At 44.8% G+C, this 20,583-nt stretch overlaps 1 protein-coding gene across 28 annotated transcripts in view; it reads left to right on the top strand.

Moving 5' to 3' along the window:
* Nucleotides 1-20,583, top strand: part of DOCK9 (dedicator of cytokinesis 9) — a 282,879-nt gene that overhangs the window by 111,286 nt on the left and 151,010 nt on the right. For all 28 annotated transcript variants that reach the window (XR_009536799.1, XR_009536798.1, XR_009536800.1 and 25 more), the window contains exon 2: nucleotides 19,777-19,893. Coding sequence is in view for 25 of the 28 variants with exons in the window: in XM_060129280.1 (XP_059985263.1) it covers nucleotides 19,777-19,893 (117 nt within the window). In the remaining 3 variants the exon portion in view is untranslated. The remainder of the gene's footprint in view (nucleotides 1-19,776; nucleotides 19,894-20,583) is intronic.

The raw sequence follows: 20,583 nt of genomic DNA, 5'->3' as shown, positions 1-20,583 counted from the left end.
TTCAAGAGGCAGGTGAGGACTGCAGCACAGGTCTTATTTTGCGAATTTTGAAGGTTGTAAGATGTGAAGATGGAGAGAGCTGCATTTTCACGTGTTAGGTATACTCCTTAGGTATTTTTAAAGAAGTATCTTTTCAGAAACACCTTTTCTATTTTTGATTTTTTTCTTTTTTAAAAAAACAGCAATCAGAACTTTATTTATTGGCCTCACCACGTGGCCCGGTATTGAACCAGTGCCCCCCTGCGGTGGAAGTGCAGAGTCCTAACCACTGGACTGCCAGGGGATTCCCAATTTTTATAATTTTCTGGAATCTTCAAGTGTTAAACACTGAATCTGAGTTCTTATTTTAACATTTTAAAGAACAAATGATTAGCTAAATGACCACATGAGAAAGGAGCATGTGTACCAGTGTATAAAGGAGTAGGAGACTGGGCTGCTGGTTGGACAAGTCAGTGCATTACCTGGAGAAACCTTTTCTCCCTTAAGTTTTAGTTACTCTAGAAATAGCAGAAACGAATTAAGGTACAAACCCTGAAGGCTTAGCTTATGGGTAATGATCATGTTGTTGTCAATATCCTATAAGACTTCAGAGGACTGTGATTGAGTTAATTAAATTATACTTATAAAGCTCTTCTAAAGTTTTTCTGCATCTCTATAGAAGTCTTTAGAAATAATTATATTATGTTGACGATACTTACTTAATATGTAGTTTCTTTTTTTTTTTTTTAATATTGAGTGGTAAAGGAAGGAAGTTCCTTCAAGCTCCGTGTAATGACATATTCCCAGGTGACAAACAACAGGACATTTTACTGATTCAGAGCCATAAGCCTTCACTATGCTCTTTGGTTTTCCCCTTCATTTGTTTGTTTGTTTGTTCATTCAGCCACATTTATAAGTACTGAGGTTTGGCAAACATACTGAGTAGTGCATTGGGGATACAGGGGTGAGTGAGATACACGCTCCGTCTCCTCAGGCAGCAAGGTCTGGGGAATGAGGGGCTTCCTTCCTCAGAAATGCTTTTCACGTGGTAGTTTTTAGGCACAGTGAGTGTTAATCTCACCCATCCTTTTCCACTTAGGCAGAAAACACCTAAATCATCATCAGCTCCAGCAAGGACACATTCTATTTTTTAGCACCTAAAGCAGGCCTAGCCTTGCTTTACTGAAGGCATAGGGACCTCTGTTCACATGAATAGTCTGTGTGATTGAGGCCCGGCTATTGCACCGTATTTTGTGGAGCGGTTGGTGGAAGGAATCTTTGGGAAGTGCATGCTTCTCTTACCCCAGAGAAGGAGCTTCCACAGCTCGTGTCACTGCCTCATTACAGCTCTGAGCCACTCATGTCTTCTGTCTTATGCTCGTACAGAGCATAAAAGTCCACCCAGCCCCGGTGAGTTTCTTTTCTCATGTCTGTCATCATCGTGGAGGCAGAGTGGCTGGTCACTGTTTTTTTATAACAAGGTAATGGCAATTGCTTTCTTTCTTTCTTTTTTTTTCCGCTGTAAGGATAAAAATAGAAAATATTTGTATAGTGCCTCGTTTTGTGTCAGACACTGTTTTAAACCTGTTTAAACATTATTTCAGCTAGTCTCCCAATTCCAGGAGGCAGGTACTGTTATTATTAGTCTTTTTACAGATGAGAGGACTGAGCACAGAGATGTTAGGTAACCTGCACAAAGTCATACATTTAGGAAGTGACAGAGCCTGGGTTTTAAGCTGCCAGTCAGGTTTTCCAGAACCCATAAGTGAACACATATGTATGATTCATTAACAAAAATGAGTGTATTCCTTATGCTTGACATTGGGATTATAAAGATGGAAAAGAGGGGTTCAAAATTCTCTGTCCTTAAAAAAGTTTTTAAATTGTTAGAGGAAGGCCAATTTCAAAGTGACAGAACAACAGCAGTTGAATAGCTCGGAAAAATAAAGAGGAGGATGGTCATGCCTGAGGAAGTTGGAAACGTGAACAAGATGGAGTTGGGAGTTACGTCACTTTCCTTTTGAGTGTCCCGTTTTATCATCTTCCCGGAAAGTTATACAGGAGCACAGATTGGTGGAATGTCTGACAGTCTAGAGACATCTTATTTTCCCCCCTAGATTTTTTTTTTTAAACTGATTTACAGCACGATCCAGGATAACCCTGAAATGTTTATTCCCTAATCAGTAGAATAGGCACCGTGGTCCCCGTAGTGTTTAGAGGAGGCTGCCATTTGCCCAGTGTGCTCTACCCTTTGACAGGTAGTGGCTAAATACAAGATAGCAGAACTATGTCACAGGCAGTGGGTGGTGTTGGGTGGTCTCAGAGAAAGCACTTTGGAGACCAGATTCAGGTTTGGTCTGGAATCTGCCTTTCAATCTCTGAGGATGACCACCCTTCCCTCCCCAACTCCGTGCCAGCCCAGCCCTGGCTTTAGTACTTTTCTCGTCTGTAAAATGAGAAGTGTGTAGTAAATAATCTCGAAGGTCTGTTCTGGGGCTAAAGCTCTGTATTTCAGGGTCATTAGCTTTGGTCCCATAATAACCTGTGATGGAGTCAGATCCAGATCCTGGAGTTTCAGTTTCAGGTTCTAAGCTTAGTTTATCCAAAATCGTTTGGGTTTTGAGTTGTAGGAGCTGTAAAACAGGGGATACTGGATTTCCACCCAATGTAATGAATAAGATGAGTGCAGTGGGTTGGCAAACCTAGAAATAAATAGAAGTGGTAGCAAATTTGCAGTTACCAGGGATTACTGTACAAGAGAGGCAAGAAGACCTGGCTTGAGCCTACAGATGACATGACTGAGTATAATTTTTAGAAACAAGAAGACTTGGAAATTATAGTTTATCCTCAACTTTCCAGAAGTTTGAAATATCCCTGTAATGTGATACATACAGCTCTTCCGAAGTTGCTCTTAGAGTACCCTTTTGAGGCTTCAGAAGTTTTTAGTGCTCGCTTTCCAGACAAGTGTACGTGCCGCTTACTAGTGGGTCTCTGAGTGCTCTGCCGGGTGCTTGGGGAAGAGCCAGTCTGAAATTCTGTTTTGGGATCTCCTTCGTGGAGAGCCGTCACTACTAAGGGAGAAGCAGAAGTTAGTGGTGCCAAGGGCCCTGCGCTCACAGTCAGGAGTCCTGGGTCCTGTGTCTTCTAAACATTCGACATTTCTAAGCTGAGATTGCGTTTCTGTCAGATGGAGGTAGTCGTGGTGTCTGTCCTCCAGATTCCTCATCTCCGAGGGTTGTCTGGCTGACCTGGTCAACTTACTGCATTCAGTCTTTTCTTACTTCGAGCCATGCTCCAAAGTGCCACCGGACCAATCTTTCCAAAACGCAGATACGGTTATTAATTTCCTCCCTAAACCCCTCCCCTGACTTGCCTTTACAGAGAAGGCAAAGCACGGCCCACTTGACCCTCAGAAGTTGGCCCTGAACTTGCTTGCAGGTCTCCCTCATCTACTGCACTTTACAAAATGCGTCCTGACCCAGGCCCTGTATTCTTCAACCGGGGGTGCTTTCACACCCGGGCACAGTGCTTCTTTTGCCTGGTGTGGCTTCACTGCCCGACCATTCTCCCTCATCCTTCAAGTCCCAGTCACATGCCAGCTCCTCCAAGAAGCTTTTAAAACTCTCTCCCCACATCTTCCCATAGACTCTGTTCTCCGTGGCCCATCATGGCATCATTATTCTAGCGTGTTAGGTTATTATGCATCTCTGCTGTGTTGTAGCTAAGGCTTGTACTCTAGTCTCCCTCACTAATGCGGGGGCTTCTGCCCCACAGGAACCATGGTTTTCTTTGTATTGTCTCTGCTATAATGTCAAAGCTCCCCCCGCCTTTTTTTTCTTTTCTTCTCGGCATCACTTTTGCAGGATGCGAAGAACAGGTTGCAGAAAGGGCTTCTGGGGGAGATGGGATCTGAGGATCATTCTCCCTCTTCATTCTTCCCTCTTCCACCTTCATCACTTTAGCCACTAATATTCAAGTACGTTGAAATGCCAAAAAGTAAAAAAGGATGCACCTAGAGGAGCCTGCTTGACTAAATGTGATGTGGGTATTGTGCCCCCAAACTCTCCTTTGCTTCTGTTATTTTTGATCTAAATTAAAATGTTAGCTAACACTTTGTGACTTGAGGACACAAGTGCAAACTTAGGTGACCAGGGTCAAAACTCTTCTATTTCTTCCTCTTAGCCAGCACCCTTTCCATGCGAGTACTACTTCTTCTCATCAGCCACACCTGAAACTGTAACATCACCTTTAATGGTTGTAGGACATTTGGAAAAAATCATTGTGTGACCTTATTACCAGAATCCCAGTAAATTGATTATATGTGGAAAGGGTAGTGGAGACCTACAAGATGTAGGGCAAAGAAGACCACTCTTCCTGGGGGGAAAGAAAGGAAAGCGGGGCCTGTTAGCAACACTGAACAATGTAGGTCACCTGCTTTACTTGACCAAGACTCGACCTGTTTTGTCCCTAATAGGGTAGTTTTTCCCAAATTTGTCTTGTGTCCCCAAGTGAAAATTTCAGGAAGTGGTCTGTCCTTTGTTTTGCCATGAAGTATTAAAAATTACCTGTGTGTTAAAAAAACATATGTTTCATACAGTCTATAATAGTGCTGTCTAATAGAACTATATAGCATGAGCCACATATGTAATTTTAAATTTTCTTATGGCCAAATTAAAATCAATAGGTGTAATTGATTTTAGTAATATAGTTTTAACCCAATATTTCCAAAAATATCATCATTTTGGCATTTAATCCTTATAAAATATCAAGGCATTACACATTCTTTTATTCATACTAAGTGTTTGTAAATTTGTGTCTATTTTACACCTATAACACATCTGAATTCAGGATAGTCACATGTGGCTAGTAGCTAGTGTAGTGAACGGTGCAGGTCTATAACCTTACATATTCCATAGCAGAAACACTTCAAACCAGAAAGTTGTCATTTTGGTGGGTGAGTCATTGGATGGGGTGGGGAGGAAATGCATGATTTAAGTTTAAGGTTGGGTTTTCCTTGTGAAGATCATGTCCTTGAAGTATTTGGAGGTAATGTAAATGAGGTTCTACCTGATGGCATTAAAACCTCACATTCAAACCTGATTCTTCAGGAAGATTTAATATTTTGGAGTATGATTTGTAATGTACTTGATATGGAAAATGAATATCCTTCAGGAAAGGACTCTGCCTTTTCTCTCTCCCCCGTGAGATCATGGAGCCTGGGCAGTTCAGTGTAGCTTACGTTTCCAGATCTCAGAGCAGGGCAGAAAGGCTCAGATTTCTGTCCTTGCTGGAGGTGTGCAGGCTGAAGCATCACAGTGTAGAGCAGTGTTGTGCATTTCTCATACAAAGAGAAGTGGAAGCATTTAGGGGAGCGCTTCCTGTTCTGGAACTCTGAAATTCCATCACGTGTCTTGCTAGTGGGTGATGGGAAAGGTCCTGGGCTTGGGGCCTGGAGACCCGTGGGTCACCATCTGTGAGACCTTTGTTAATTCATGTAACCCCTCTGAGCTTCAGTTTCCGCATCTGTGAAATGGTGATGATACAACCGTAAGAAATTTGGGGAGGTTTAAAGAGAAGATATATGTGTGATCCAGCAAAGGCATGTTTATGTTGTAGGGACTAAAATTCTCCTGTATCTGAATGACACTTAACTATGTATGATCCCCGTGACCACCGTTTGGTGAGGTCCTGCTCTGTACCAGGCACTGTGTATTGAAACCCTTCAATAACCTTGTGATAAAGATAAGAGAAATTGGTACTTTTCCCATTTTCAGATGTGGATATGGAGATTTAGTAACTTGTCTCAAGGCCACATAGCAAACAAGGAGTCAAGCTAAGATTATTTTTTTTCTTTCTTTTTTTTTTAGAAAGCTCCCTTATGTATGTATGTATGTATGTATGTATGTATGTATGTATGTATGTATGTATTTTTGGCTGCATTGGGTCTTCATTGCTGTGCACGGGCTTTCTCTAGTTGCGGTGAGCGGGGACTACTCTTCGTTGCGGTGTGCAGCCTTTCATTGCGGTGGCTTCTCTTGTTGCGGAGCATGGGTTCTAGGCGTATGGGCTTCAGTAGTTGTGACTCGCAGGCTCTGGGCCTGTGGGCTCAGTAGTTGTGGCGCACGAGCTTAGTTGCTCCACAGCACGTGGGATCTTCCCGGACCAAGGCTTGAACCCGTGTCGCCTGCATTGGCAGGTGGATTCTTAAGCACTGTGCCACCAGGGAAGTCCCTCAAGCTAGGATTTTAAAAAAATACTTTTTAATATGAAATTCTCAAACACACACAAAGGTAGGTAGACTAGTAGAGTAGTTCTCTAACTTGGGTGGCGTCACAGTCACACACAGATCACAATCAGATTGCAGGAACCCACCCCCAGAATTTCTGATTCAGTGGGTCTGGGGTGAATGTGCATGTCTAAAAAGTTCCAGGCGATGCTGATGCTGCTGGTCTGGGACCATGCTTTGAGAAACACTGGACTGATATAAGGAATCCCCATCCCCCTGTCGCCACCTGCAACAGTAGTAAATATTTTGGGGACCAGGACTTCAATCCTAACTCCCCACACCTGCCCTTGGTGGTCTCTGAACTGCCTTTCTGGTGATGACATGCTCAGAAGCTCCTGTGAACCAGAAATGTGTTATGAATTCCATCCCCCGCCACCAATATTTTCAGATAAGTAGCTTAAAGTAGGTTGTTTGGAAATCTGACTCAATCTGGCTTTTCAAGCCCTTTAGCCTAATTACTTAACCTCTTTATTTCAGTTTTGAAAATAACTTTTATCGACATAGGAAGAATTAAAAATTTCAGGCCATAATGCTAAAAAAAAGGGGAGGGAAATTATTAGTTGGAACAGAGTCTGTAGTATAGATTTAAGATAGAATTATTTAGGCACCTACCATGGTGCATCTCTTTCTCTTTTGCTTTCATCATCACTTTGCACATGTGAAAAAATGGCAGCCAGAATTAGTCACTGGGATGGATGTGTGTGTGTGAGAGATGCTTGCAGAGCTGTCCCTCAGGCTCTCCGCCTGTTCTCTCTCTCCTCCTCACACCCTTCTTTACCCCTCTTTGGCTCATGCCCTGTGTTAGGATAGAAAGAAGACACTTGAGGTGCTGTCTGCAAGGGTGGTCCCTCCTCCACTCAGTTCTCTCCTTGTGCTCCAGAGGCACAGGGCATAGAGGAAGCCCCCTAGATCCCTTGCTCTCTCTGGCACCCCCATTGAGCACAGCTGACTACATACAAGCAGTTGTGCAGGTTTTTGTTAACTGGTGTTATTACCTTCATTATTATCTCAGTTCCCTTTCCATTTTCTAGATGCTGTTGACTTGACAGTTTTTCACAGAGTCTTTAATTCTGCTCATTTTAGTAATAGGATAATAATTTTGGAAAACCACAGTTATTTATAAAAATGACAAATACAAAACCCAGGCACTTATCCTTCCATTAAATTGATTGATTTTGAGTGTCCAGGTATTGCTCATACTGACATGCCTGATTAAATAAAATCTCTCAGTGACAAGTTTTCTCATTTGAGTGCTCTTTTTAGTACTGTGTAAAAAGGGAATTCAGCATCTTATCAGTGTTTATAATATAAAAAACTATATTCACAAGTGTGTTATTCTTGGTGTTAGTCTGTTCTGAGTGTAACACCACATTTCAGCATGAGAAACATATTTAGATGTGTACAAGTCTGGTGTTCATTATGCATTCTTCTAGACATTCTCCGGTTCATCAGCTGTTATGGTTTAATGCTCAGGTTTGAGCTTTCTTCTCAGTCCAAGCTTAGATAGGGCTCCCTTTTTCCTCCACTTTTCTATAGCACGTGCTTGTGCATCAGTGAACCTGCAAAATTTAAAATGTAGAGGCTTAGAAGAAGAACAGGGACCAAGGAAGAGCATGGTCCGGGGGCTCAGGAGACCTGGGATTCAGGCCCAGCTTTGCCAGCAACTCTTTCTGGGACCTTAAGACAGTCACTTAACTCCCATCCATGCTCCCAGGTGTCTCTGTCTGTAAGACGAGAGGGCTAGAGCAGATAATCTCAGGTTCTGATGTTTGCACAATTGTAGTTCTAGTATTACTGAACCTCCTGCTCATTTTAAACATGCACGATTCTGAACAGCTGCTGAGACCACTGTTCCTACACACACTTCTCCACAGTCTGGAGAAGAGCATGTATTGCTGAAGGAGACTCATCATATGTTGGTTACCATGGTCTCCTAAGTTCTAATGCCCTGGGTTAAGGGAAGAAGACCATGTATATTACAAGGAGATGGGAGGCATTTTCCACGGCTGGAAGATGTATGGACGTAGTTTTATGTCTCTCAGTCTTCACCGGTTTGCTGGCTTCCTTAGGGCCCTTCTCGACATGGCCCACCTGCCACTGTGGCCTCATTTTTCACCACAGGCTATAGTCTAGGGGTGGCTTTGAGACATGTGGGTACCCCAGGTGAGCTAATCATTGGGACGACCTCAAACACAGGCTATTCATGGGACTTCCCTGGTGGTGCAGTGGTTGAGAATCCACCTGCCAATGCTGGGAACATGGGTTCGAGCCCCAGTCCAGGAAGATCCCACGTGCCGTGGAGCAGCCAAGTCCATGCACCACAACTACTGAGCCTGCGCTCTGGAGCCCACGAGCCACAATTACTGAGCCCGTGTGCCACAATTGCTGAGCCTGCGTGCCACAACTACTGAAGCCTGCACACGTAGAGCCCGTGCTCCACAACAAGAGAAGCCACCACAATGAGAAGCCAGCGCGCTGCAACTAGAGAAAGCCTGCGCTCAGCAGTGAAGACCCAACGCAGCCAAAAATAATCTAAAAAAAACCCCAAAACGACATGCTATTTAGATAGTTGTTTATTTTAGAGGGGGAACTGAGGGCTGCCTGGGGCAGAGGTGAAACGGGACCCCTTGTGCACAGCTGTTCGTCTCTGACTCCAGTGTTCCCACCTATTCAGAGAAACCAAGGCCCTGCGGGTAACTATCCATCGTTTCTTAAGCATATCCATTCCAGGAGTTCCGCTGCTAACCTCAGGCAGCTTGTCCATGTATTCTTTGCAGCCGCATCGAGTGCCCTTTCAGAAAGGAGTTCTCGTAAACATAGTTTTCTGCATCACATTGGATTTCCAGTGATGCAGACACTGGTGCCCCAAGCCCTTGGCCAGCTGCCATCTGCTCCCTTCATGCAACTCTGCCCAGCTATTCTGAACTGCCCGCTGCTTCCTGAACTCACCCTGCTCAGAGGGGATCAACCAGGCCCTGGAAGAGACTCCAGCAACTTCCTATTCATGACTTTGTGTTTTCTTTACCCCCTTCCCTCTTCGATTGTACAGATTTCAGGCCCCACAAAATCTGGTTCCATCCGTGAGTGCACTCCCTGCCTTCTCCATTTTCTCTGCCAGGAGCCCCCAGTCCACCCTGAATCCTGGCTGACTCGTTCAGCTCTTACACTCAGCTCTCACCGCCTCCTTTAGGAAGCACCCGCGTTGTTGGGCCCCTTTGCACACTGAGTGCCTGTGCTATGCCAGGTGCCGTTCAGGGGCTGGACAAAGCAGAAATAATATAGACACAGTAAATAAAATAGAACTCTTTGCCCTCATGGAGCTTGTAATCTAACTGGAGTGGGAGAGGGAGGGGAGTCAGGTTCATTCTAGTGGGTCAGGTGCCACTCCTGGGTTCCCACTGCTGTCATTCTTCTCGGGACTGTTCACACACCTGCCTTCCCTCTGGAATTGTGAGCTTTCTCGGGTGGGGGCTTTTTATCTCAGTGTCCCAAAGACCTGGCACAAGGCGCATGGATAGGCTCAGTGAAAATCTGTGGAGAGAAGGAACGTGTAACTGCTAATAGCATTTGCACGTGAGGAAGGGGGGCAGCTGCTAATTTCCTGCACCCACCCTAATTATAGGAAGCTGAGGACTTTTCCTTCAAAGCTGACAACTTCAAGAAGTTCCCGGTGCGAGTACAGAGTGAGTGAGAGTTGTGTGCAAGACGGTAGTGCAGAAAGGCTCGGGGGCCACGCTGATTAACATCTGGTTGCAGAAGCCCTCTCCTCCTTACTGCAGGCCGTGTCGTCCCCCTCTCCCCGGCGACAGTGCTGGGGTCCTGCTGGCAATGTTGAGAAGTGCACCATTTTGAAAATGGTCTCAGTTCCATGAGGGATTTTTATCTCAGCTGGTCGAGTAGCTTTTATAGCTCTGCAGATAAATCAAGGAAGCCCTAAATTCTTTATAAGCAGAAGCGATGCATTTCTCATTGCTTAAAATAGGGTGCTCCAGGAGCTGCCATTTCCTCAGTTTGCTATTTCAAGAAGTGGCATTCAGGGTTTCAGCTCGTGTTAACATTTAATTACCAGGCGCACAAAGGCAAGAAATGACTAGAAAGTTCACGGGAAGCTATCATGTCAGAGGGAAGAGCAGTAGAATCAGAAAGCCTTTTTGTGTAGCTCTTCCCATGGTTTTTGAGGCTTCATACATGTTTGGCCAACACTGAACTCATTTGTGGGTTGATGCTCTCCGGTTCTGCTGGATTCCAGGGGAATCTCATTTTCTTGGCGCTCAGAAGATCCCCTGGCTTCTGATGGCCTGTGGATCTGGAATTTCAATCTGCGTGGTTGTTGAGCAGCCAGACGCAGAGCAGCAAATGCTGTAGGAAGGGCTGAGTTCAGAGAGGCTCAGAGGGAGATGGACAGGAGGGCACGTGGATCACGCCCTTCTGTGCCCGTGAGAGCCACGTGATCACTGGAGGCTCGCCTGCTGCCCGCTGCTTTGACCAGCAGATGGGGACTGGTGGCCTTGGTGTCAGTGGCTCACCTGTGCCCATGATGTCCCTTCTCCCCACCGTCTGGTCACATGGCCCTGGCCTCAGGCTGTTCCTGTGAGTCTCTTCCAAGGAAGCCAAGGCTTTGATTCTTTGATAGAAAACCGTGTGTGGGCCCCAGTGACTCTGCTCCATCTTCTGCCCTGCGGAAGCGCCACACAACCCTCGATGAGCAGCGTCCCTTGGGATTTACCCCCCCCCTTCTCTCCTCCTCAGTGTAGATCCTGCTGATCTCATGGAGCTGCCCTCGTGGCGGGTGGGTCTAAAGTGTACACCCCGACCCCCAACTGTTCTCAGCCCTTCCTGACACGAACCTCATCAATAATCAGTTCAGTTTATAACGTAAGCGTCTATTCGGGTTTTCTTTGGGCTCAGTCCCTGAATTCCACTGTCACCTCTATTTATTATTATATATTAATAGTTTCCTCTGCATTCGGCCTTCTGTTTTTCCTTTTTTTGTGAGAGTCCCTGCCACTGTTGTCTGTTTAATATGTTCCTTGGAGGATAGAGGAAAGTTTTTGTAAACAGATTGGTGAAATTGAATGTATGTGTAGCACCCACTCAAAAACAAACAAAAAACTAAGATTACTGTCATGCAAGCAACATATTTAATAATAATAATAATGGTTACATTTATTGTGTGCCTACTGTTTGCCAGGCTGTGTCGAACATTAACTCAGTGAGACCCAATAACAACCTCACGTAACTGCACAGCTCAGCTTTCTTAAGCACTGTACTGTAGACTGCCTTCAACTCGATCAATATCTGTGTGGCATATATGGCCCTATCAGGGCAGATCCAGGTTTTCTGAGCAATGAAGCTTAGAATTTTGGGGACTTTTAAGAAAAATAGTTAAAAGTTTTAAATATAAAATTTATAAATACAAAATTTGGCCTGGAAGTGAATGTTTTAGAATTTGAGTTTAGAATAATTTAGAATTTGAAAAGAAGTCACAACAAATTACAAAATTTAAAAAGCCAAATTATCAACATCGGAAATACAGGAAAACACATTTTTATCAATGAGTCTCTTGGCACACCTCAGTAATAACTTTCTTCCTGGCATTTTTTGGCTTCATTCTCCTGTTACCTCTCATATGATCATGATTTTGTATCATCATTCTGTGTGGCAAGAATAGGTTGTTCAGTCTTTCCTGTAGCAAGGTTAGTTGAACTTTGTATTTTATTAATCATAGCTTAGAAAAGTTTCTTCTAGCTCTGCAACATTTGGTAACATCACATAAGCTTTTAGGATTGGATAAACCTCTGTTAGGTTTCTTCTGTACAGGAGCTGTGTGATTTGGGGGCATTCTCAGTTTACGCAATGACTAATCTCAAGCACCTCCTAGCATTTCTGGCCCAAGCACCTTGGGATGTGCCTATATTGCAGTATGGCCCCTGTGTTGCACCTCATATCGATTTGCCTATATGACACTGGGTGGACCGACATAGTGGGCCATGTTCCTGTAAATCTTCCTACACCATGATGCCAAGCAGCAATTGAACTCAACAGGGACGTACGTGTATGGGGCCTGGAGAGGGGTCTGTGCAAGTGAGGGGCATTCAGCTGTCTTATTGACAGTCAGTGTGTCTCTGGATCCTGGGCTAGATGCTGCGGGAGCACAGAGATAAGGAGGCCTGGCCCTGTCCCAAGGCACTAATAGTGGAGGAGATGAGCTTTCCATGGGTCATTTCAATGCAGGGCAGAAGGAACTGCACCCTAGGACTGCTACTAACCCAGATGCAGTGGTCAGAGAAGGGACAGGCTGCCTTTTAATGGGTTGAGGTGGTGCCCCAGTTATATGGCCATGCACTGCATGCCCTGGGGCCAGAGCAACTACGCTTTAACTTTTTCGGCATCTCTGCCTCTGTCAGATTTGTTTCTTCAGAGGAAGGATTCTGCTGCTAAAATAAAACATCTTTGGACCTCTGCCTGAAGGGCTGTAGGACTCTGACAGGTGTATAGGCGTGGGGAATGACAGGAGCAGGCTTGTCAGAGACAGTGAACCACACTGCTTGTGTCATGGGCGCGCGAGGCTGGAGATGTGACTGGAACCTGTGCACCTGCTTGCCCAAGGAGGGCTGCGCCATCATGTTAAGGATTTCAAAACCTTGCCCACCTGAAGAATTCTCATTCTTCCCTCAGCACTCGTGAAGCAGCACTTCCTTGGTGAAGTGAGGAAACTTTGCAGCCGTGGACAGTAATTGACACCACCTCCCGCCCTAGCTCTGCATTAACGTCTGCCCGCAGCTCTCACTATACTGAATTAGGTGTTTACGAGCCTGCCTGTCGCACTAGTCCAGGGTTTCTGTGACTCGGTTCCATGGCTATTCTCCAGGGAGGGACAACCCTCCCCCCAAAACTGGGTATAAAATGTAGAAAGTAATGTGTATATACATTTCTGGGGGGAGGGGGCCCATGGTCTCAAAGGGGTCTGTAACCCAAGGAGGTTAGGGAGCTCAACACTGGGCTTGTTCCTTGTTCATCCCTAAATTTACAAATTCCAGCACAGTTCCTGGGTCATCATGATAGACCAGGGGTTCTTCAGAATCCCTTGGAGAGCTTGTTCAAGCATGGTCCCCATTCCTGGAGTTTCTGATTCAGGCTTGGGTTGGGGCCTCAGAATGTACATCTGTGTGAGCTTCCCAAGTGATGCTGGAGGTGCTGTTCCCGGGCTCCCACTTTGAGAACCGCTGTTGTAGACTGTTGTGGACTGAAAGTACCACAGTCCTCGCCCTGTCTGACTTCACAGTAACCGAGAACTGAATGTTCATAGATAAGGACTTTTAACCTCCAAACGGGGGAGAAAGCTGAAGGACTCGTGTATAGATTGAGTTACATTTTTTACACACTGTAAATGCACAGTACATGCACTGTACATGTTCTCAATGTCCTAGACTCGGGAGCTGGCCGAGCCCCCATCATGCCTAGGGAGACACAGTGTCCTGGAATATTGAAAATTCAAACTGGTAAATGTGCAGGTTTCCGAAATCTGGTAGTTCTGATGGCCTAGGAGCCGTTCTAGGAGTATTGACCCTTCATCAATTTGGGTAATTCTGGACTCAGATTTTTTTTCGTTTGAAGATAAAAAATCAAGAACTTGTATGTAAATTATCTCAATAGAAAAGAAAAAAAGTAGCTCTTTGTATAATCAGGACCATAAGATGGCTGCTCTCTTGCTGTCTTGTACATCCCCTGCCTGACCCTGCCCTGCGTCACCCTTACTTTATGCACATGATTGCCTCCCTCTCCTAAGCTGACGGTTTAGTCAGTAACTACCTATGTGATTGGTCCGAGAGTGACTGTTCTAGCCCTGGGACTAGACCAGCTCCAGTATGTTTGGTCATCAACAGGAAACCGCGGCCCTCACTACGGTTGCTAGCCCAAAGAGCTGCAGAGGGATGTGTTCCAGTAGTGCCCCTGGCAACCGAGGAGCCTTCTGATGTCATGTCCCCATAACTGATAGCATCCTCCTCCTCTGTGTAGCGAAGATTGCTGTCGTGTCCTACCTGCCGTGAGCTGTACGTGGTCAGCTGTTGCTCTGGGACTTCGGCCTCTGGCTTGTAGGATTCCCTGTTCAGTAAATCGTTGATGTCTATGTCGCCGACTCCAGGTTCTTCCTCTGGCCTCGTGGCCGGGCAGTTGCAAGGATTGCAGGACTCTGGGGTGCAGCCCAACACTCTTGGAGTTATGTCACCAGGAGAAGCATTGAACTTAGGTGTGTTGAGATGGCTTTAAAGCCAAGGCCATGTGCCAGCTCTGTGCTAATAAAACCTCTTTCTTCTGAACCAGGACTCGGGGACTGGCAGTCTGATAATTAACCTAATTTCACTTTGCTGTTAGTGTACATTCCTGTTAGCAGTGATGCTGCAGGCCAGTTTCCTACACTAGTGGGCTGTCCCCCACACTTGTGACCAGCTGGAAAAGCTTAGTGGAGCTGAAGAACACTGAACAGCTGTAACCAGTGAATCATCAGTTTAAAGAAAGAGTGGAAAATAGGCGATTGTGCTCTTGACCCACAGTTTGGTAGATAGGTCTGCCTCAAGCCTCCCAAGCCCCTCTCTTCTGTCATTTCTTTCTGTCTTCTTTATCTTGCCCTTATGTTTCCTCCATCCCTGCATCTTCTACCTCCGCCACGCCTAGGTGTCTGTCACTTTTGTCTCTTTCTCTCCCCCATCTCCTTCTTGTCTCTTTTCTTTTCTTTCTTCACCAGTCAGTCTCCCTTCTCAGCCTTTCTCCTCGGATAGTTTCTTTCTTTTTTCCTCCTAAAATCCACATGTAGAATCCACATTGTGCCAGTTATTTGTGTTTGAAGCAAGAGCTTTTTGCCTTGTTCTTAACTTAGGTAGCAGGTGAGTTGCTCTCCATTGGCCCCTTTTCCTTGGAGTCAGCGGTCCTGTCAGGGACCGTGCTCCCTGCAGCTGCCGAAGACCTCTGCCCAGTCAGGTCTCCGGGAGTTACTTCGTTGAGCAACATAAGGATTTGCACAAGTTTCAAATCTTCCCAGTCCTGGAGTCCCGAAGACCAGAGAAGACGTGTTATTCTTCTCTGAGATTTCCTGTATTTCTCATTCTTCCCTGAGATTTCCCTTATGCCATTCTTCTGTGGGCTTTCCTGGTTAACATGCATCATCAGTCTTTAACAGAAACGCTGGCTTATAAGCTCTCCACAGACGTGCCATAGTTGAGCATTGGTGAGCACAGACCCTTAACAAGGAAGCCTGGAGAAGGAAGGGTTCTGACTGATAGAAGACTGGGTTCTAGTCCCGTCTGCCGGCTACTTGGGACGCTCAGGCAATCAGCTCAATTTGTGATCCTCAGTTTCCAGCCTCAGTCAAATGGAGTGATGTTTCCATGCCTACCTTTTAGTGGAGTTAAACGATAAACTGAGGCATATTAAACATTTCAAGAGTTTATTTGAGCAAAAATCGATTCAAATTGGGCAACACCCAATTCCCAGTGGTTGGGAACACTCTGATGATAGGAGCTGGCGAGAGATTTACATAAAGAAAAGTGCAGAAGCAAAGAAAGGAATAATTGATTGGCACTAGCGTGAAGCCTAGTTGGCTGTGCTAGGTTGTCCTTAGTGTTTTGATTTCATTAACCTTGAGGCATTTACAGGCTTACATTTCAGTTTGCTTACATAGACTGCCACCTCAGACTGATGGCCTCCTTGTCTAGTTAATTTAACAGTGGATTAAGTGTGATCATCTGTGTGAAAACACCTCAAAAATTAACAGTGGCCCACAAAAGCAAGGTAATCCTAATACCTACAATGTTACATAAAATACTGCCAAGATACCTTCAGGGGAAAACAGTAATTCATCTAATTAACAAAAGCGTTATTTGGTATGCTAAATAGCAAAACTGATTTATGAATATGTTAGTTGTTTTCATTTACTAAACATTTAAGAAATCCAAGTTCAGTCAAATGGTGAGAAGTGTCATTAAATGCACTTAAGAAGCTGTAAACATTGTCTGTATCAGTCCAGATGCAGAAAACACATCAGTTGATTGAACATGGAAAATTAATATAGAGAATTATTAAATTGGTAAAAGGGGATCAACTACTAGGGAGTAAGGGTAACTAAAGCATGGATCAGCAAACTATGGCCCATGGGCCAAATCTGGCTGTTGTACTGCCCCTCCCCCTGCCATGCCAGTTTTGTTGAGATGTTGACGTACACCACTGGGTTGCCTGTTTTTGTAAATAGAGTTTGATTGTAACACTGCTGTGCCCATTTGTTGACTGTGGCTCTGCAACAGCAGAGTTTACTAGTTATGACAGAAACTGTAAGTTAGCCAAAATATTTGCTCTCCGGCTCTTCACAGAAAACATTTGCCAACCCCTGCTCTAAGAATACAAGCCTAGTCTATCCAGGGAGCAGAGACCCAAGGAAAGCACAAACTGGGAAGAGCCCCCCAACCCCCGCCTGCCCCACCCCACCCCCCAAACCTGCACCCAAGGCTAAGATTCAGGCCTAGGTGGAGGGAGTGTGGCCCTGGTCTCTGGACAGTGGAGAAGTCAGTCTGCTGAGGATCTGCGGGCTAGAGGCTGGGAACCACCTGCTGGGGTGCCTGTGCAACTTCTGGAGGGTGTGCGCCACTGGGTCTCTCCCAGAAAGCCCCCAGTGGCTGCTGGGCTATAGGAACAAAGCAAAAGCCCAAAAACCAAGGAACAATTCCAGAACACTGGAGCCTGAGAAAAGCCCCTTTCTAAGCAGTGTCCCCGCAGCACCCTCTGCTAACCAGGGCTAACACTGCGGCAGTTTTCTGAGAAAGCAGTCTGACCTTACCCTGTGGCCTGGAGGGAGTGGAGCTGATGATCTGTTCTGAGGGGCTGGAAGGGGAGGTACCCAGCTGAGGATTCCCCTGGGCCAGCTAGTGCCTGTGGAGGTGCCCAGGGCTGCAAAACTAGGTCACCCGCTCTGGGCTTCGCTGGCTGCAGTCATGTGCTGGACACATACAGGGCAGGGGGGGAGCACAGTGTCTGTTCCATCCTGCAGTCTTTCTCCTTCTGACCTCCTTGTAATGGAAGTTTAGCTGTCAGAATCCTGAGCTCTGTCACTGTAGAAAGCTCTGTGCCTTTTTGGATTTTATCAGGAATATAGTCATGGTTCCTAAAGAAAATGTTACTGATTGTGACATTGATCCATTTTGCCAACAAGCACCTGTAGATTGATTACTATATACAACATAACAAAATAAAATAAAGGAAGAAATGATTTAAGTTGAATTAAAATATTTTGGAGAATACTTTTATTTTGTGTCAGTTCTTACTTAAAAATAATTACTTGTGTAAATCTTTTATTTGGCCTCTTTTGAATGTAAAAACATTTTAACATTACAAATATTTTAGAGGAAGAAATTACCTACACTTTCACAAGATAGCTTTAATTTTTTTGATTGTGTATATATATTTTCAATCTCCGTCCATAAACATGTACTACTACCCAATTATAATAATTGTGCACATGTCTGAGCACTGTGTTTTTTCCTCAGCATATCATGACGTCATGTAGAGTCTACTTAAATCAAGTAATTGAAGTTAAATATGAACATTTTATTCTTATATTAGGCAGAGCAAGCTGACTGCTTCATTAAGAAACTTGAGAACCTCATTGGCATAACACAGTAGATGCTTTAGTTCTTGTTCTCAGGCTATCTCAGTGCCTGTTTCAAGCAGACAGCCTTCAGCAAGGTGATTCAGCATCCAAACTCCTTTCGTCTTGGGGCTTCACCCTTTCCTCAGGCCTCCTGAGTCCACTGCTGGATCCTGTGCATGCTGCTGGCAGAGGGGAATAGGGAGAGAACAGGGGAGAGAGGCCATCTCAGCTAGCTTGGGCAGCTGTAATATCAACAGAGTGGGGCTTAAACAACAGATATTTATTTCTCACAGTTCTGGAGACTGAAAAGTCTAAGATCAAGGCACTGGCAGATTCAGTGTTTGGTGAGGGTCCACTTCCTGGTTCATGGATGCTGTCTTCTTGCTGTGCGCTTGCATGGTGGAAGGGACGAGAGAGCTCTTGGAGGTCTCTCTTATAAGGACACTAATCCCATTCATGAGGGTTTCACCCTCATTACCTGATCACCTCCCCAAAGCCTCATTTCCTAATCCCATTATTTTTCAGGATTGGGTTTCAACATATGAGTTTTCAGGGCACAAGCATTCAGTCTATAGCAGAGGCTTTTATGAGCCAGGCTTGGCAGCGACCACGTCCCTTCCACTGACATGCTATTGGCCAGAAGACAGTCACATGACCACACTAACCATGGGGAGGCTGGGAAATGTAGTCCAGTTCTATTTGGAAGGAAAAGAGACAGATTTGGGGAACACAAAGAAGTCTCAGTTACAATTCCTAATTGTAACACATACCCGATGTGTATGTAACACATACACATGTAACACATACACATGTAACACATACCCGATGTCTTTATTATATTTATTATCTGTATATGAATTGTCATTTTAATATATAGAGCATTTGTTGAAATTGTGTTATCAGATGTTTTTTATTAATAGTTTCAAAAATAATCTTGCAGTAATGAATTTATTGATATAATGAATTTACTTCTGATGTGTGTGTGTGTGTGTGTGTGTGCACACGTGCACGTGTGCCTTTTTAAGCACTTGGCATACCGTGCTATAGTTAGTTGAATATATATCTTTATCCTTGACTTAGCCCAGTTAGTGCCTTGCATGTGGGAAGTGATCACTGAACACTGTGGCAATGACTAAAACTAGCTGAGATTTTTACTGAGAATAAGTTTGGAAATAGCTAGAAAAGGCATATTCTCTCTTTTCTTTCCCAGTTGCTCGTTGCCTCTTTCTTTGGATTAGTGCATTCCAGGGATGATCATCCCTACCCCCTGGGGGTCACCCACAAGCCCTGGTTGAAGTGCTTTTTTCCCTTGCTTGCCTGATTTTGGTCCAGCTCACATTTCTCTATGTTTAGGTGTTGTATATGTAGGTGTATAGATAGTTCAGGTTAGACAGGGATATTTTGAGACTCAGAGATGAGTTCCATAGAGTTTTATATAAAATAGTGAGCTCTGGGGATTGCTTTAAGCCTAGGGCCAAGAAGAGATGGTCACGGCTGGAGCTGGTGGCCTTCATTGCCAGACCATGGCTGGACCTCCAAGCAGGGCAGTTCTGGCAAAGCTTAAGGCTTAGAAGGGGACTGACCTAGCCAGGGGTGACCCAAGACGTGACTGGAAGTTCCACCAGACTCCATAGCCTCCTTTGTGTTTAAATAACCAAACAAGCATGAGGACCATGAAGTGTTTTCTTTCCTTTGAAGACAACTTGTTTCTCTTGTTTCAGATTCTTCCTGATAGCAAAACTGATACACTCTCATTGTAGAAAAGTTGGAAAGTACAAAAACATGTAGAGTAGGATGTATGAAGTTCTTTAGTCTTAAGAAGTTACTTTTATCTTATAAGAGTGTTCCAATTGCTTATCTTTTCACCTTCTAGGCCAAACCAAAGCTGATTGAGCCACTCGACTATGAAAATGTCATCGTCCAGAAGAAGACACAGATCCTGAACGACTGTTTAAGGGAGATGCTGCTCTTCCCTTATGATGACTTTCAGGTAGGTAACTTCTAAGTGTGTGTAAATAGAGCCGTGTGGAATTATTTTTGCATATATATGTGTATATATGTGGGTGTATGTGTGTACACACGCAGATCTGAATATATGTTACACATGTATACATATATGTATGCATGTGTATGTACACGCAAATACATGCGTGCACATATGCATAAACACGCATACGTATATGACACAAATATTTTTTCAAGTGTGTATCTTTTATCTTGAATAGAAGTGCTATACTCTGGGCTAATTCTGTAGACACAAGTGTCTCCTATGTCTTAGGAAATTTGTTTGAAGAGGTGTTTAGGGGTTTTGCCAAGTGCCTTAGAGTCTTAAGGATGGGATTTGCTCGGAAGCAGTGGAGGATTTTGCCATGCATCCTTTTAGGATGTCACTTTGGGAGACTGCCTTGAGAGAGGCCCTGAACTGTGTGTGGGCTCATAGAGAAGAGTTTGGGGGTTCTGACATCGAGGAATGTCCTAACATTTACCTCACTGATGCAGTGACAGGTGCTGTTCCTGGGAGCTCAGTAGCTGCCAGCAGGGGACTCAGCACAGCTTCTGCTGTGAGCTGCTCTAGATTGTTGCTTGAAGCCTTTCAGACTATGGCCTGTGGCTGAGTGACCCACAAGAGCTTTGAGCCACTGAGGAGTGATAGAACCCCAGTACCGTTAGATGCCTGGCA

The sequence above is a fragment of the Lagenorhynchus albirostris genome, chromosome 18 (assembly GCF_949774975.1).
Source record: "Lagenorhynchus albirostris chromosome 18, mLagAlb1.1, whole genome shotgun sequence".
Classification (NCBI taxonomy): Eukaryota; Metazoa; Chordata; class Mammalia; order Artiodactyla; family Delphinidae; genus Lagenorhynchus; species Lagenorhynchus albirostris.
Note: the sequence above shows the minus strand (reverse complement) of the source record. Positions and strands in the feature narration are given on the sequence as shown.